At 40.4% G+C, this 18,735-nt stretch overlaps 1 protein-coding gene across 7 annotated transcripts in view; it reads right to left on the bottom strand.

The window, feature by feature from the left end:
• Positions 1 to 6,241: 6,241 nt before the first annotated feature.
• The window catches only part of LOC146862334 (uncharacterized), a 216,212-nt gene continuing 203,718 nt past the window's right edge, over positions 6,242 to 18,735 (bottom strand). For 5 of the 7 annotated variants that reach the window (XM_085641538.1, XM_085641539.1, XM_085641536.1 and 2 more), the window contains exon 7: positions 6,242 to 6,962. In XM_085641538.1, the coding sequence (XP_085497664.1) occupies positions 6,785 to 6,962 (178 nt within the window). In that variant the 3' untranslated portion in view covers positions 6,242 to 6,784. Of the gene's footprint in view, positions 6,963 to 8,788; positions 8,862 to 18,735 lie in introns of all 7 variants that reach the window. The other 2 variants (XM_085641542.1, XM_085641541.1) reach the window with 2 other exon arrangements.

Genomic DNA, 18,735 nt, shown 5'->3' with positions numbered 1-18,735 from the left:
GATGCATAGCACATATAGCTATAAGAACGATAATGTGCTGTGAACGATCATGTGCGCTCACATAACAGGATTTCTATTAAAGTATATGATATCTTCATTCTCTTGTTTTTCTTTTTTTTTGTTCATAAACAGCCTTGAGAAAACCTTTGGCCTGTGCCATTTCATGGGTCGAAACATGTTGGCTGAACAACTAACAACTTGCAACAGATGAACATTGATTGCTATTAAAAGTTGTTTACAAAGTCCAGTGTTGCTTTAAATCATTTTATTTTTTCTCTAATGCTCCTTAAATCAAGTCTTATTTATCACAACAATTGATGTCTTACATTATTTTATAAATTATCCCCCTATTATAAATATTGGCTCTAACTAGTTTAGAGAACTTTATGTAGAACATCAGATGCACTTTCCATACCATTTTTTGGCCAATATTTCATTAAGCTACAGATTGGATCTTTTAGATTGAGTGGTCATATTAAACAGTCCCTTTCCTTTCATGAAATGTACATATGTATGTATTTTTATTTATGAAGTCTTTTTTATTACATAAGGCTGGTGAAACAGCGGAAGCAGTCTTCAGGGCAGACCTTAAAATGTTGATTGGTCAAGCTTTTCAATGTCTGGGATAATTTAATTGAAAGCATGTTTGCGAATGGAGACACAGTAATTGTATATTTTCATGTTATTGATATCTACAGACGGACTCCCAAGTCAATCGCTTCAGGTTCTGTCACATTATAGGAAAATAGGAAGGCTGTGGATAAACTTTGACTTTGAGGTTTACAAATTGTCCTCTTAAAGCTAAATCTCAGTTACCTCTGTCAGCAAGTGTGCTCAATTTAATGGACTAAGCCTCATTCATAGTGCATTGTATAAAAAATATACCAGTTAGAAGGTACCTTTAATACATTCAGGATATTTGCACAATACTATACAGCCACAAACTCATGACTGAAAAATAGCTCATTTCTTAAACGTTTAAATAAAAATTATATTAGTCCAGTTCATGAAAAGGTTCAGTTTATAACTTCTTAGAGCACTCAACCCTTTTGTGAAAATACCTCTATCACCAGAAATGGACATTTTTGTTTTTGATTAAATTGAGAGCATGAGAGGAAATTGTTATGACAGCAGAGCAATTTCAAAGAGCACAGGCATCCACAACCCCAACACAAACAAAGGCATTCACTTAAAAGTCTACCTTCTAAGTCCTGCTCAAATGATTGAAGACATTTAAATGCAATCATGTTCACAAGTCTAATGCTTAAAACCCAATTAATCCTCTGCACTCTCATCTCATGGAGGCAACTGATTTTCTGAGACTCAAAATGGTCTCAACAGTATTCCCTGCAGATCTGTTGTATTTCGACATTTCAAAAGTGACGGCTCACTTTCACTTTGACAATTAAAAAGTACACTTTAAAATAATAAAACAGATTCTGACAACTTATACATTTTGCCCTTAAGACTGGAAACAAAAATGGAAGTCAAAATGGTGACACTGACAAACATCTATGTGCCACCTAACAGCAAAGATAACTCAGAGACAATCGAAAAAAATGATTGAAAATATCCTTAAAGCAAGTGACAGGTGATTTCTATATGAATTTGCTAGGCTGCACAATGAAAAATTAAATCTTAGAGTCAAAGGAGAGCCAATGGGACATCCCAATACAGGCATAAATAGATTTTGGGAAGAAGGCCACAAGGGGCCTCAACTTTCTCTGCAAACTAGAACACCAGGGCCTATGGGTCCTGAACGGACGCTTTATAAATGATATCCCCTGTGCTGTCCTTTCATTCTTCTAACGGAAACTCCTTAAAAGACTATGCTTTAGCTTCCCTGTCCCTGTTGAAAAATGTCCACTAATTTAACATGGGTGCAAAATCCAAGAGTGACCACCTGCCTCAGGAATTAGAACTGGCCTTTGTTTTGAGATAGAATAAGCGCACAGCAGATCCTGAAAGGTCATTACATTCGACAGACATAAAAAGAGTAAAGAGGTCCTCAACAACAATAGACATGGCAACTCTGCAAAGGATATCTGGGAAGTGTTCACAGACTCCTTTGCTAAACAATATGCCTTGAGTAAAACCAACAAATGCTCCCCCAGAAGCTCACCTAGAGAACAGCCATAATGATCATACGGAAGAGGTAACCAAAGAACTGAAACACAAAGTTAACAAGGCTCTGTGGGCAGTGTAGAAATTCTCAAACAGCGCAACTCTTTTCGCGGATCTGAAGGTCTGAAAACGAGGACTTAAAACAGGCAATATGGAGTGTAGAGAAACAAAACCCAGAAGCCTTTTGGGCCAAAGTAATCAAGGACATTTAGCAGCATAAGACCAATGCATTTTGGAGAACGGTGAATGCTTTAAGTAACCAGCTAAAGCACCGCTTGGACTCAAATCTCTCAGAGGAATCTTGGGCTTTCTTCCTGAATGCTCACTTTAGCGCACACTCAAGCACAGTGATCACACTGACAGTAGCAGGGGGCAGCTCACAGGAGGGAAACAACTCCCCAATTGTCCTTTTAGATGACACTGACAGTGCACCATGAATGGATGCCAACACCATGCAACGGCAGATAATGAAGAGTCGAATCACAGGCGCTCCAGGACCAAACGGAATTCCAGAGGTCCTCTTCAAAACTGACTCAACTGAATGGGCAGAGTATATGGCCCCAATGTTTAATCATTCTCTAACAGATGCCTTAATACCAGAATCCTAGAAAGTGCCCATTATTTCGCCCATATTCAAAGGGGGTGATAGAGCAGCAGCCAAGAGCTATAGACTCATAGCCCTCATAGACAATAAGGCAAAATATTATGCCAGCACACTAATTGAGCCCCTGTTGAAATGGGCCACAACTAACTCAATAATACCAATTAATCAAACTGGGTTCTAAAAAAAACCAGAGATAACAACAACCATCATGGCCTTGTCTCTATTGATCAACTCAAAAGCCTCCAAACGTCCCCATTCTCTGTGTTACATCGACTACAAAACTGACTTCGAGTGCGCAAATCCAAGCAGGCTCTGGAGGTGGCTCATCTCACCGTTGCTCTTAAGAGCAATAGAAAATCTGTACACAAACACATGGGTAAGAATTAAATTGGGCATTGGACCAAACTTATCGAGAGCAATACCCACCACACGGGGGCTTAAGCAGGGTTGTGTCCTGTTTCCAATACTTTTCACCTGTTTTTGGCAGACTTGCCCCCGGCTCTGATCCTCTTCAATTCTCTTGCTCCAAAGTGGCTCTATGCTTTTATCCAACCTCTTGTATGCTGACGATCTGGTCCTGATCAGTTGGACAAAGATCAGCCTATAGAGTCTTCTGAATGCTACTTAAGAATATTCAAGCACAAATGGCCTGACAATAAACATGAAGACAAAAATCATTACTTGTAGGAGAAGAATTACAGGAAAGGCTTCTCAGAAGTCTCCTTGCCATACAGAGCACTGCAGCCAGACTTATCCTGGACCTCCCCAAACAAACCCACATCACCCCCCACCTGAGAGACCTCCACTGGCTTCCCATCCAGAAGAGATGGCAGTTCAAGATCCTCACACATGCCTACAAAGCCCTCCATGACTAGGATCTGCCTATATGACCAACTCAACTTCTAACAACCTTCCAAACACCTGTGCTCTACTACACTCGGCCTCACACATACATTACAAAATAATTGAAAACAAACTTTTACCTTAGGTGTTTTTAAATATATTTTAAAATTATTTTTTGTTTAATTGAATATATTTAAATTATTTTAACAATTATGTAAAAAATAAGTCAATAGTTTAAAGTTACTAACTTTTCACAGGTAGGCAGAGATCCTCCCCACCAGGCCAGAGGTCTCCATATGGTAAATTATATGGGAAAGTGTAAAAGTTAAAAAAATAATTTGAAAAACCATTCAGCGCTATGCAGGTGCTTGATATTATCCAGGGACATTTCCCCTCCTAATGGGTCCTTATTGGTAGCCTTGGAGGTAAAGGGGGATCTTAATCCATAGAGAGGTCGTCCTCATCAACGTCTTCTTGATCTAGATCCAGAACATAGTCATCAATGGGGCTCTCATTAAGGGGCTCTTAATCCCCAACCTCAGAAATCTGAACACCGCTTGGTGCATATGAATTCCCTGTGCCGCATGAGGCTCCCTTCATTTCTGTGTCATGTAAGACACCCAGAATCTGTGAGGTGCCTATACCTCCTGACCTCTGTGAGTATCTTAGACCTCCCATTTTTTTAGAAGGCGTTGCCCTCTTTTGAATATGCTTACTTTTTCTTTTCCTCTTCCCTCCTTTGCCAACCTGAGACAAGTGTTACACTGAAAATGGCTCTCTTTCCTCATCACTCTGAGTACCACTTAATGCCATGACCTGATCAAAAATCTCTCTCAAACAAGAGCGCATTTCACTCTGAATTACCCTTTGAATCATGTCTTCCTTCAAATTCCCATGCTGGGTCTAAAGGGTCTTTCCCTGATCAGACATGATGGAATCTAAATAGATATAGAAATAAACTAAATAAGCCAAATAAGAGCTCTCAGGAGGCAGTCTGTGCAATTTTAACAGACAGATAGTAAATAAATATATATTTTGTCAAGTGACAGGATTAAAATTGCCACTGTAGCAAATGTGCCAGGGCCATTGCTGTGTGCATTCCCCTAAGGTCGTCACGTGAGTGCGGCCTACCTCGGCCGGTGGCCCACCGCATATGAAAGCCAAGCAAGTCGGGTGCTGCTGGGACCATGGTAGTTGGTCCCTGTCCCTGCAGCCCATAATTTTATTCCCCGAAGTTAGAGCGCAGCAGCCGGACCATGTGTGTTGTGTTTCCTCTCGGAAATTAGCGGACGTCACACCACAGCAAGATCAGGTAGGCTGCGCTTCAGATAATGAAGCACGTTTGCCTTATAACTCTCATTAGATACATTGAATACACTGAAAACTAAATAATTAAAAAGGAAGGTGTTTCCATAAATTGGAAAACGGTGAGAATGAAAGGAATTAAAAGAGTATGCAGCGCTTCTAGTAATAAGCAGCGCTTGCCTAATTACTTATGCTCTAAACAGAAAATATGTTCAAGAAGAAACAGTAAACCTTAATAAGAACAAATGGAGGTTACTTATCTGCGCAGAGTAGCATTTAAAAGAGGCAGAATACTCACTCCATGGACTTCTTATGTGTGCTGGCTGCTCTATGTTGGAATGGTTTCTTTGTGATGTATAATACTTTTAAGTGCTGTGTGGAGTGGCATTAAAGGCATAATGCATAATAGTAGCCTCCGGTCTTGTAATGAAATTCACATAATTCCATCTTTTACAGTATATTTGTATGCGTCCCCAGGGGTAACCTACTTGTGCTTCCCTCAACTCCAAACAAAACAGGGCACAAACACGTTTGGCAATTGGGGCATCAGTCTATTTTTGTCAGATTCCCCACATCAACCAAACTCTAACTGAACCCTTAGAAGTTGATTTAGAGTTTGGCAAACAATGGACCCCGTTGCAAACATGAGCTAGTACCCTGTATGCCAAACTCTTGGTCGACCTGCCTCATTTAGAAACAAGCAGATTGTAAGGTTTTCGTCAATGGAGCCCCCGTTGGCTCTGCCAATGGAATGCTTCCTCTGACAGACAGAATAGTAATAGTCAGAAGAAGGGCATTATACCACCCGCCCTATTTAGGAGGAATGGTGTCATATCCATGTTTTCTGTCCGTCACTGCCAGGAAAAACCTGGCAGTGACAGACAGAAATAAAAATATTGATCCTCATGCCCTTTGAGAAACCCCCCAAGGTGTGAGGGTCATTATATTTTTGTTATTTAAAGATAAACTCCCACAATGAAAGTTTGTTTTTGAAAAACAAAAAGATGTTAAAGGTTTGGTGCATGGCTGTCAAAACTGATGATGGCTGTCCACCAACATTTTGTACCTTGAAGGGAATAGCTGTGATGGCTGTAGCCCTCAAGGTATACTGGCAAGTGCTTGGCTGGTGGTCATCTCTAAATTTGATGCATGGCAGTCTGTCAGGATGATGGAGGAATGTCCCCTGCCACCCAGATGGACAGAGTACCATTTTTCAAACTTAAAATCAGGCCCTAAGTGTCCAATACGCCATTCTGCATCCTCAACACAACAGTTTTGTTCTAGAGCATTCTAACTGCAATTGAATTACTTCCAAATGTAGAACAAGAGAAGAGGAGTTGACTGAACCAGCAATACAGTTCTCTGTGGCATTTGCTTCTTGCATTTATTTACAAGGGGTCCATTTTACAAAGTTAAGTCTAGTCACAGAATAATTATGAAGTTGACCCAAGATTCTGCCTGAGACACCTTGAAAAAATAAAAAATGAAAAAAGAGTGCAAATTGTAGAATCTGACTGCTGTGAAAAAGATGTCAAAGTGATATATGTTTGATGTTCATAAAGGAGTAGTACCATGGTAAATCAGAAGGGCCATACCTAAAGCCTAATAATGTAATAACAATGTTATTTTTATAGACCAGTCAAATAACCAGGTGTTTAATTTTGAGAAATAATTGATAGTCATTAGAGCACTGTTATCCACAAGCTGAACAAATGTCTCACATCATTCTACTATTGTATAACAATTGATTGAAGTAACATAGTGTTGGTGCCTTAGACCCATCAGCACTGATTGCACCTGTTTGGTTTTGTTGGTTGTTATAATTGCACATGTCCTAATATTAGGAGACCAATACGTTAAACTGTTCATGGAAGAAGGTTGCCTGCATTATCGGAATGTTAGAAGCTTCTACCAATTGACTGAAGGAAAGATTCCAATCTTAGGTTGGAGCACGTGATGATCATCTATGTTGTGTGGTGGTTCACTAATCCAAGGTTCCTCGAAAGCACCCAGCTGGACTAAGTATTCTCCTGTAGCATGTGTTTGATTGCAGTATGAGCCATCGCCAAGGTACGACATTTCTGGACTGGAAAAAGAGAAGATTGGTTGGAATTAGAAATCATATGCATACCATACACATCTGCTATTTTCCCTGACAGAATGGGGTTTCCCGATGATTGAATCAAGCGATATTTTCCATAACATGAGTTATTTTAATATGTTGCTTAAAATATTTTACTTCTTGATTCTACTTTTTATAGAATTGCCTTACACATATTAAGAGAAAGGACACTATATTGTACAAAATGGATGAGCATGATATATTTCTGATGATTTTACTTTATTTGTCAAACATACAAAATGTAAACATTCTTATGTTCTAATGAAGTAACGTTCTGATGAGGCTTTCTTCATAATGGTCTGGAAATGACTCTTCTCAATGTCAAGTGTGATGATTTTCCTCACACTGCCAGCGATATGGCAGGGGTGTTATGTCCAGAAGGGCCTTATCCATGCAGTGTTTTTTAGATTACCATCGACTATATAGATGAGCTCCATTCAGTGTCAATGTCTGTAAATTTGTTTTATAAGGATAGTCTCAAAATCTGCCATGGATCCAGATCCCCTAGGCCTATACTGTATACCCCTTTACTACAAATTAGTCCTGATAGTCGGGTGAATAGGGCTACCTAAGACCACAAGGGAGGTCACTATTGTGGTAGGCTGCCTCAAGCAAATACTCCTTCAGGCACAATTTTAGTCTGGGTGTACAGACACCCAAAAGACACCATGCAAGACAACAAGCAACCCAAAAGACAACACACAGGCCAAGCTTCCCTGATTCTTGTCATACATCAATGGCAAGCAGGTTTAAATTTTAATAACTTAACGTGAATCTGACCTCAAATCTTGAATCTTAAACCTTGAGTCAAGCAGATTTTATGCACTCAAGACAAATTTCCCAAAGTGTTGCAAGAGAAAAATATCCTAAGCAGACGCATCCCATTCAAAATACTATCTGTGTTTGGGTGGGAATAATTCCATTGATCTTTAGACCTTGTGGTTATTCTGAAATTCTTTACCACATAAAATTTTTATCACATCCATCCTAAGTGTCAGCTTTTTAAAGATCATTGCTTTTATCTTTAGGTTTTCCTCAATCAGTATCTTCAGCAGATTTTCAATGAACTTTGGATTATTGCTCAGTCAGAGGAGGTATTCATAACGCTATGTCTCACATTTGAGGACTACTGTCCCCGTAGTCCAATTTGGCTTGCCAAATCAACACTGAGGTCGGAAGCAGATGGCAAATTATGGTGGCTAAATTTAATCCAAACCATTCTGAAGAAGAGCCCTTGGAGTGCTTGGTGTAGCGAAAGGGCGCAATCTAAAACAAGTTCTGCAATTTCAAAACAACCACCCCAGGTTCAGTCAGGAATGAAAAGTGGGCTGATTTGCCAAACCTTTGTCCAAATGGGATTCATCCCTCATTAAACAATTTGGGTTTATTTACTACACCATTTTTCAGTGCATAATGAAGTCATCCTGTGGTATTACATAGGTCCTCATAAGTGCTATTCGCTAAGGTCTGTGTGAAGCTAGCCACCTAAGCTTCTTATCTTTAATGTATAGAGATCTCAGCCATAAATGCAGAAAACTTCACATGCATAGGTATATACTTTTGGTGTATATGTGGGAGGGGCAGAGTTAAGTGATTTGGAAAACAGGGAATTTATACAAAATGAGATATGCAAGAGAGAAAATAAGGAGCGGTGCAGAGAGGGGCATGCAAATATAAAAATAGCATAAGACAAATGCTATTATCCAGTTAAGCCCACATCTGCTTCAGTGGTGCTACAGATCAAACAAACTAAATTCTACCAAAGCCAAGCCTAGGAGTAAATCACACACCAACCACTTATGTGCATGCAGAGGTACTGCAAAGCAGTCTAATCGACATCACTGGAGGCAGGGAATAGAACTCCTATCACAAATGGAAAAATAGGAAAAAATGTTTTATTATTAAAAAATGTTAACAAAAAAAAATATTCTGCTAAAAAATAAATTTCAAAAGTGGATTGTATTTAAGAAAAGACACAGGCATACAAATGGAAACAGGCCGAATTAACAGCAAACAACGTATAGCAAAATATACAACATGCAGTAAAAAAGTGTCATTCCCATTCAACACAGCTGCTAATGCAAGCGGTGAAAGATTCAACAGTCATGACTTCAACATACCCATCAGCAGGTGAAACTCACAACACCAACAACTAGTCACATATAGTCTGCCCAAATAAGAAAGCAAGTCACTACCAAACAAAGGGCCAAATTATCAAGGAACGGCGATAACATTATCGCCGCTTTTGCGGCAGGAAACAGCCGCTAAAGCGGCGATAATGGGCTTGATAATATGTCCTTGTGAATTCCCATAGAAGCCCAGGTTCTGGTTGCACAGTGTAGAGACAATGATGAAATGCAGACTTCACCATCTTCTACACCTACCATCCTGAGACACCAATTTTCACCATCATGATTCAACAACACATTATTACACTAATGCAGTTGCAAACCCATAGTCAATCTGGGATTTGTATGCTACACCACTGCATATAAGGCTGTAGGCTTAACGCCGTCACATAATAATATGAGGTGCAGTTAGAATTTCCATGTTAATGGAGAAATATACTAGCTAGGTATTTTTTGTACTGGATATTTTTTGTTCTGGATTGCTACAACTCCTGTTGCTAATTTCACAATACTGAAAATAAAAGGTGAAATTATGAATCACTTGAATGTTACTCTGTGATTTAATTTTTGTACTTGATTTCCATTCCATAAAAAAATTGTCCTCACCAGTTTCAGCATACAGCCACCCTAAACCTGTCTAAATGCAAAAGTGAATGTTTGCAAGGTGGCCTCTTGGATAAGCTGAAATTAAAGTACGATTGGAGTTTACAATTATACCAATCTAATTAGCTTGCTTGAAGAGCAAGAGACATTCACAGACAGTCTGACAAAGCCACTGAGTGTTTGGACTGGGGGATGCATAGACCTGTCACTAGTCCCTGTGGCGGGACTCCTGAATTATCTGATATGTGATAGTGGATTGAAAATATGTTGCCTAACCACAGAATCCTCCAATGTGTGCTGTATATAGAAAGAAAATAATTCCTCCCACCCCCATTTCAAATGATAAAATGATGAGACAGTCATACTAGATTTCAAGCTTTGGAGCTGTGGATTGCACACAGATTATAGCAGCGTAGACTGAACTAATTCTGCTATTTTACCAACATGTGCTACTGAAAGAGAGCAGAACTGAGACAGCATCACACATCAGGCCCACGGTTGTCTCTCCAATGAGTAAGGACATCATATTTTAATTATGGATAAGTCGCCTATATTGACCCAGACAAGAAAAGGGCTGGATGATGAAGTATTCCCGACAAAAATATTGGCAACTAAAATGTCACAAAAGAATATAGAGGACACAAAATGCACTTTGTATGTTAAGTAAAAAATATTGTCAACAAAATTATCGAAGACCACGATATCCTCAAAAAATGGTAAGCATATCAAATTTCAAAGTATGTCAAATTTGAACAATTATGCTCTATATTAATTTTAAAACATATATTAACTGGGTGTGGGTGTAACTGGCATAATTGTCTCTGGTGTAATTACTCGTAATTACAGCAAAATTACTTGTAATTATGTGTAATAATTTGAGAAGCATAATCCAACATTCAGCACTATTTTCTCAGAGCAAAATAAACCCCAGTTGCCGTTAATCCTGCTCTCCCTGCACTGTGTACATTCCATTTGCCGATGACTGACTACCTTTGTCACGATAAACCCGGAGCGTTGTTCAGGAAACTGCAAACGGCCTGGTGGCAGCCACAGCGCAGCTCGCCTCGCCTCATTGGGGGCGGCCTCTCATCACCTGCGAGGTCATGGTTCCATCGCTGTCTGGTGCTACGGTGACCACCGGCTGCTCCGCACATAGACACAAGCCATTGGCATCTCCTTGGCATAGGTGGGGTGTGTCTGAGGATGATGAGCTCCATCCAACCGACCTGCAATCAGGACCGGAGCCCTGGCGGTCCCGCCCAAAGCCACCTGCGAGGGGCTTCCGGACCCTGGAGATCTGCGGCCTATACGTGCCCCACATCAACAGCTTTGCCTGGTGTTGCATTCATGGGACAGTCCACCCCTTATCAGGATCTACGGGGGCATGCGCTGCAATCGAGAGTGTGGCACCCCGGTGAGGGGGTTATTTTATAAATATATATTGCCACTGGGTGGGCTCCCGGTGAGCTATCTCTTGGCCTGACAACACGCTCTGCAGGTGAGCGACTCATTCTTTTCTACAGTGAGGTCATTGAAATTCCAATGCCTCCCTATGCACTGATTCCTTTACTCTTGGGGACAATGAGTTTGGAGGCACTGTGCACTCCTGGGAGGATACTGCCTGAATCAACACACTACCTGAATGAAGTGTCATTTTGAATATCTTAACAGCAACCCATATAATGTGAAATTTACCCTAAACATGTCCAAAGCAAGAATTCAATTTTTGGATGTAGAATTGTTTACATCGGGTAATAGGCTGCACAGTACCCTTTACAGGAAAGAAACAGCGGTGAATAGCATTCTGCACTATAAAAGTGTAGATCCAACAAGCACTACACATTCTATTCCCAATGGGAGCTTATTAGAATCGGAAGAAATTGTAGTGAGAACCATCAATTTGAAATGCATGCACAGGGGTCTCTAAAAAAGCTAAAGAGGAGATGTTATAAACATCAGGATCTCCTTCAGGCAACTAGACGAGTACAGAAGGTCACAAGAACAGACACTTTAAGAGCTAGGGCTAAAAAAGAAACCAGGGATCGCCTGTCTTTCATTACAACGCACTTGAGACTTAATCAAGATGTGTTTAAAATTCTTCATAAACACTGGAAGATTCTGAAGGGTGTCCCAGGGGTGGGATCTTTATTGAAGGAGAAAGCTTCTATCACGTAAAAAAGGTCTAAATCGTTTAGAGAACTACTCTGTCCAAGTTATACTGCCCCAAGACCACAACATGTGGGAACTTGGTTGAAACGTCCAAATGATTTCTTTACTTGTGGGGAATGCAATATTTATCGTCTAGGTCTAAATAGAACATGTGAGTTTACCTACAACACTAGACATACATACCATATTCAAAGATTTTTGAATTGTCAGTCTACCTATGTGATATATGTCATTATTTGCAACTGCTCCAGGATCTATGTAGGCAGTACTACTAGACAGTTAAAGATTTGTATCCAGGAACATCGACGCGCCTATCTAAGGAATGACCAGTCATATGCCTTGGGAGCATACATCTGTGATTCGACATCCTCAAAGCCAACTTTCATTTTCATGGTTTTGAGACTGTAAACCAGGATATAAGAGAATAGAGAATCGTGCCTACGACAACTGGAGGCCCAATGGATCTGTAAACTGAGGGCTGTATCCCAAGGCCTCAATACTGACAATGAAATGCATTTCTTTCTTTGATCTATTTCAACATCATGATGCTTGGGTTGATTTAAGGGTATATAATGTTTGTAACAATACTAGTGTCTGTAACACTTTACTGGATGCTTGGATCCCTGTTGTTTCCGGTACCTGGAACTAACATCTTGTTGTTTATGGTTTCTGTGTGAGTCTAATAATGTAAATCGCCTGAATTTTGGATCATTGCGTTGCTTTTAGTGCTATTTCATCCCAAAAAATCTGTTTTACAAAATTGGATTCTAAATTGTAACAACTGTACTATATTTTTTCTGCAATTAATTGATGTACAAATCAATGCACACAAAAAAACCCTTGTAAGGGAGCTATTCCTATTGATGTGTTTGTTATTTGTTTTTGTCCTGCCTATTTTTGAGCAGGCACTTCTACTTTACAGTACTTGCTAATATACTTGTCCATGATATCCGAACATATACTTGATATGTTTAAGGGTGCATGATTTTTAAATATGGAATTGAAGAGTGTAATATTGTGCGGCAAATCTGTTCTGAAAGGCACTTTCCATGTGTATTATAGTTTCTGTCATGACTCTGTGTCCCCCCCTCCGCTTCTTTTTTTCACAATCAGGTTAATATGGTTGTAGGTATTTACAGTGGTTACCTGCTGTGCAAACATTTCTGTTTCATCCAGAAGTAATTTACCTCACCCCAGAGGGGCATTATATTTTCCCCTTTGGTACTTCAAATCTCTAAGATATGTAATCTAATTGAAATTTTTTTTAGTATCTGGCTAATGTAACTGTTAGGTTGTTGACAAGATGGAATCTGTGGATACACGGGAATTATTGAATGTGATCTGACATCTGTTTATATATCTCTTGCATGTTGGTGTGCAACTAGATACACGGTGAACAATAAAGTTTGTTCAAATGTGTGACCTGGCCAAATTCTCTTTTTTATGGTGTCATGGTAGATGAGCTGGTATTACCCAGTACTTTGTGTGCTAAACTTCATTTCGCATTGAATACTTTTCGTTTCAGGCCCCTTATGCGCGAGTGAACAATAAAGTTTGTTCAAACTCGGGATTTGATGAGCCTATACACACGATAGGTGGCACGGTAAAGTAGACGGAACATGATAGGGGTAGGCCATGCCCCGAATGTGATGTGTCAGATGGACATAGGTTTTCCCTCCATTTGAAGCAGATCTTAAGATCCACAGAAACGGAAGTCTATTGACGGCGTTCCCAGCTTGTGTACTGGTGGGAGGAGAACTTTCACTATGACGACACGCACAATGCACAAAAATAATGACACCATAATACAAATTATTATACAAAAACATTAAAAATGATATAATTAATCAATATCCAAAATAATAAAAACAATTAATGAATACAATCAATAATGTAAATAGCCAATAACCAAATAAGAAAACACCATATTTTTTAATTATCTGTTAAATAACTAAAATAATACGTGCATAATGAATTATCTATTTAACAAATGAAAGCTCATAAATAAGTATATTCAATTAAAAAATAAATATTTTAAAAAATGTCCCACCCTATTTTCTTAGTAACCCAACAATCAGTAAAAGAAATTCACATGAACTAAAAAAACTTTACAATATATTACCAATTCAGAAAAAAACAGACTAGAAAAAGAATGGTACAAACTTAATAATAAAATAATAAAAATGTATAAGACAAAATCTCATAAAATGCAAATAATTAAAAAATGATAATATGCAAAAGAATATTTTTAGAAATTATGTAAAAGACTTTAACAAAGTATTCTTACCTTCTATATTCTGTCCCACGATATTTCTGACATCTTGAGATTTTAACCTAAAAAAGATCCGATATCAGGGATCAGAGAACCTAGCTAGATGGGAAGGGAGGGGTCTACTTAGTGAGTAAGACGCACCTCAAATAGAGAAAAGAAAATACTTTTCTTGAGTCCCCTCACTCACCAAAGGTTTCCCCTAGGTGACATGCTTCATCATTGGGGCCATCCCAAGCATCTACTGCTTGGGGCGTGCTGCGACTTGCGACAGTTATGTAGGAGCACTATTTAGTGAAGACTATGTGTAGTGCAGTGAGAGGGGAGTGGTGTGGGTTTAAATTAAAAATTACCTAGCAAGTGAGCGTACATGAGTTTATTCGTGCTCCTAGTTGGTAAAGGATAAAAAGGGGGGTTAATAAAAGGGAGGAATTAGGTAATAATGTGCTAATAGTCCCTAATATTGAAAGCCAACGTGTTTCGAGGTTATCCCCTAAACCTCTTCTTCGGGACCGCATGGGGACCAGCCCCATGTGTACCACTCCGTGCAAAGACCTATAATAAGGTGATAAAAAAAAGGAAAAATAAACGCGCACATTAGTGTCAGCATAAATCAATTACATACGGTTAGATTGAACGCGTAGTATCTGGAGAAGTACAAAAAACATACATGTTAATACGTTGCCTGCGCAGCGATGTCGTGGGCAGGTGATTCATCTAAGATCAATTTCAACCGTAGGTGATGGTGCTCATGCCTGTAACTTAGAATAGGTGTGGACATCCAATGTAGTCTGGTAAAACACATATGAAAAGACATTACACTCGTGATGGGACATCCGACATAACAGACACAACATAAAACATATATAGTGGTGTTTGGACCTACTTAGTAGTTAATCAAAATTTGCCTCATGGTCTGCCGGGGTGGAGGAGCCTAAATAACCCAAGGAGAGAGTGGGGGTTATAAAGCTTAGAGTTGGTATGGCTATACAGCCCTGCAGAATGGACAAAAGTTTAAGTTAGTGAAAAATAGGAAAAAGGGGCTCAAGGTTGCAAGTTAGCCCCAGGCGCAGGAGAGAGAAAACTTACTTGACTCGGCTTGCCTCCGTCAAATTGACCGATTGGATCCCATCGGCGGACCGCATCTTAGCGTGTCCTGGGTTCCAGTGGTTTAAATACTCTCTGAGATTGTTAGAAAATGCTTAGTCACCGGCTTTTGGAAGAGCTGGGCCGTGTGTAGCGCTTCGTTTGAAGCGGCCACCTTGAGTGTAGTAGGCAATGCGTTTTAGGTCTATGAAAGTTGGATAAGGATTGTAAAATAATTGTGAAGGGTGCGGAGCACACTAGCATTGAAGGGGAAGAGTTAGAGGATTATTAGGAAAAAATTATTGAAAGCAGACAATGGCGAGTCTCGAACCTGGGAGGTCGAGAGGGAGTTGTCTTAGTAGTAGGAGGAAACACAATAATGTGGTGGCCATTTTAGTCTAGTCGGCTAAGGAAGGGAAAGATAGGGAAAGTCATAGTCCCAGGCACAATTGAGAAGGGTGGGCACTGGCTCATAGCTAAAAATGGGAACAAATGACTAATGAGGAAAAATTTAAGGTAACAAAAGAAAAAGAAAAATTTAAATATAAAATTAATGGAAAGGAATTAAGGGCAAAATTAATAGAATTAAGGACAAAATTAGAATCATGCAAGACATTGGCAACAAAGGTGTAAAAAGTATGCACATGGTTTTCTTAAAGTAAAGATTATTAAGCAAAAAAATAATTGAGAAAAACAGGTAATAAAAATTAGGAAAAAGGACTAGGGGTTAGGCAAAAATCAGAATATACAACAAGTTAAAAAAGGAAAAATTAAAAAAGCAAAATATGTCCGTGAGGTTATGCCTGTTTATCTGACAAATTGGCCCCACGGGATATTGTCATTTAATCCTTTGGTATCGGTGCGCAGTTTGAAGACCCAGCGTTGTTCTTTTTCTAGCAGGCTATGCTCGAGGTTGTCACAAGGCTTAATATGCTCCAGGACCACCCACCTCATGTCGTTAGGTGTGTGTTGCATGTCGTTAAAATGTATGTCATTCTGGTACTTGCTCTGTGGCATCGGATGTTGCTGCGGTGTTCACAAATCCTTGTGCTCGCCTTCCTAGTTGTCATGCCCACATAGTGGAGATTGCAGGAGCATGTGATCAGGTAGACTACACCCACTGTGTTGCATGTCATGAAATTTCTGAGTTCCCATGTCGTGCCTGTGTTGAATTGGACCGTTTTTGTGGTCGAGGTCAGGTGGCACACACTGCAGTTATGACAGGGATGATGGCCTGTAGGTAAAGTGCTTATGGTCTTTTGCATGTTCCTCTGGTTCGCTTTTGGGCATGTGTGTACCAAGACATCCCGTAGATTCTTTCTCCTCCTATGTGAAAACATGGGTGTTGGGATATCAAGGTTGCCGCTGTTAAGGATCCTCCAGTGTGTTTTTACCATCTTGATGATTTTGTTCGACGCTGTGCTAAAAGTGGTGATGCAGATGGGTCTCCTGTCTTTTTCGGTTTCCTGTTTAACGTATTTCTAGGAGGGCATCTCTGTTGTTATTTTTTGCTCTCTTCTTTGCTTTATTGATGACATGAGAGGGACACTTTCTGTCTTTCAGTTTTTTTACCAGGTCTCTGGCCTTTTCCTCATAGTCGCACGTTTCCGTGCAATTTCTCCTTAATCTGAGGAATTGGCCAAATGGTAGGTTCTCTTTGAGGTGTCTTGGAGGGAAACTGTCGTAGAGCAAGAGACAGTTCTTCGCAGTGGGTTTAAAATGAGTAGTGGTTTTTAGGTGTCCTTCTGCGGCGTAGATGTTGAGGTCTAGAAAGGTAAGCTCAGATCTGCTCATTGTGTGTGTAAATTTGAGGAAAGGGTCTTTTAAGTTCAACCATTCTTAAAACAGATTTGCCTCTCTTTCATCGCCATTCCATATTACTAGGATATCATCTACGTATCTCTTCCATTCGGTGATCAGGGGCCGAAAGGTGTTGTTGTCCGAAAGGATCTTATGTTCTTCCATGTGGTAGACATACAAACCCGCTACACTAGGAGCAAAGGTGCTGCCCATACTGGTCCCGTGTTGTTGTTGGAAGATTGTATCTTCGAAACAGAAGAAATTTTCAGTGAGGGCCCATTTGCACCATTCCAAAACCATATGTCGCGGTGTATGGTAAGGCCAGGATACTCCATAGAGAATGTCTTCTAGGATGTCCAGGGTTGCCTTATGGGGTAGGCTTGTGTAGAGGCTTTCCACATCAAGACCTCTGAGAATGTTGTTACTGGGGTCGAAGGGTAAGTCCTTGAGGAGGGAGAGGACTGATTTTGTGTCTTTGAGGTAAGTGTTGGTATTCTGAATGAGCGGCCGTAGGAAAGCATCCGCAAATTTTGATAGTGGTTTAAGGATGGAACCAATACCTGAGAATATAGGACGTCCCGGGGCGTTCTCCAACCGTTTATGGATCTTTGGTAGTGTGTAGAAGTATGGCATTGTGGGGTGATTGTTGATCAAGAAATCATCCTCTTTTTTAGTTACCCAATCGTGGGCCAGGGCTTCTTCCACCATGCTGGTTATTCCAATTTGTATACGTTCGGTAGGGTCTTCTGCAATGCGTTTGTAGTTCCTCTCGTCTGATAGGAGTCTGAGGCATTCTGAACGGTATGCCTCTGTGCTTTGTATAACGATGCCACCCCCTTTGTCGGCTGGTTTGATGGTGATATCTCCATTGTCCGCCAGAGATTTAAGTGCCTCTTGCTCCGTTTTGGTCGTGTTATGGAAGACTTTGAGTGTTCTTGGATCCAAGTCTCCTGCTTCTCTTAGAACTCCTTTCTCAAAAGCCAGTAGTTCTACTGGTAGGGCGGTGGATGGTGGTGTTAATGTTGACTTTGGTCGTAGGTTGGTGTCACCTCTTGGAGCGTCCGTTAGTGGTTTATTATCAAAATAAACTCTCAATTTGAGTTTCCTTATGAACTCGCTCAGTTTACAACTGAGTAAGAACTTGTCCAGGGATGGGGTGGGTACGAAACCCAAACCCTTCTCTAGGACCTCAAGTTGGTTTGGTTCTTAGGTATGGCGGTCCCTGATAGGTTAACCACTAGACTTGATTGTTGCTGGTGCTCGGTAGGTTCGGAGGGCCCATGCTCCTCGTGTGACTCCGTGTGGGCTCCAGAGGTTGTGCCCAATGAACTTGTTGTCCCCTTCTTGTTTTTCCTCGCTGTGGTCCCTGGCCTCATCCTAAAAAAGGACCCTGTGGTCCTGTGTATTCAGCTTGGGTACTGGGTTCCCAGAATGGGTATGGTTGTGGTTGATATTGTTGTGGACCATAATAAGAGGGTGCTGCTTGGAAAGGTGGCGGCTGGAAAGGAGGCCATCCATAATTACCTGGGTTGCCCCTGTATCGCATTCTACGTCCTCTGTTGCGTTGTCCCCTCATGTAGTTCCTCCGTCCTGGGCTTTGGTATGAGCTGTTGGAGCTAGTATCTGATCCGTCAGTGTCTGTATTGTATCCCAGATTTCTCCCGGTAAGATGGTAGTCATC

The sequence above is a fragment of the Triturus cristatus genome, chromosome 2_2, assembly GCF_964204655.1.
Source record: "Triturus cristatus chromosome 2_2, aTriCri1.1, whole genome shotgun sequence".
NCBI classification, from domain to species: domain Eukaryota; kingdom Metazoa; phylum Chordata; class Amphibia; order Caudata; family Salamandridae; genus Triturus; species Triturus cristatus.
Note: the sequence above shows the minus strand (reverse complement) of the source record. Positions and strands in the feature narration are given on the sequence as shown.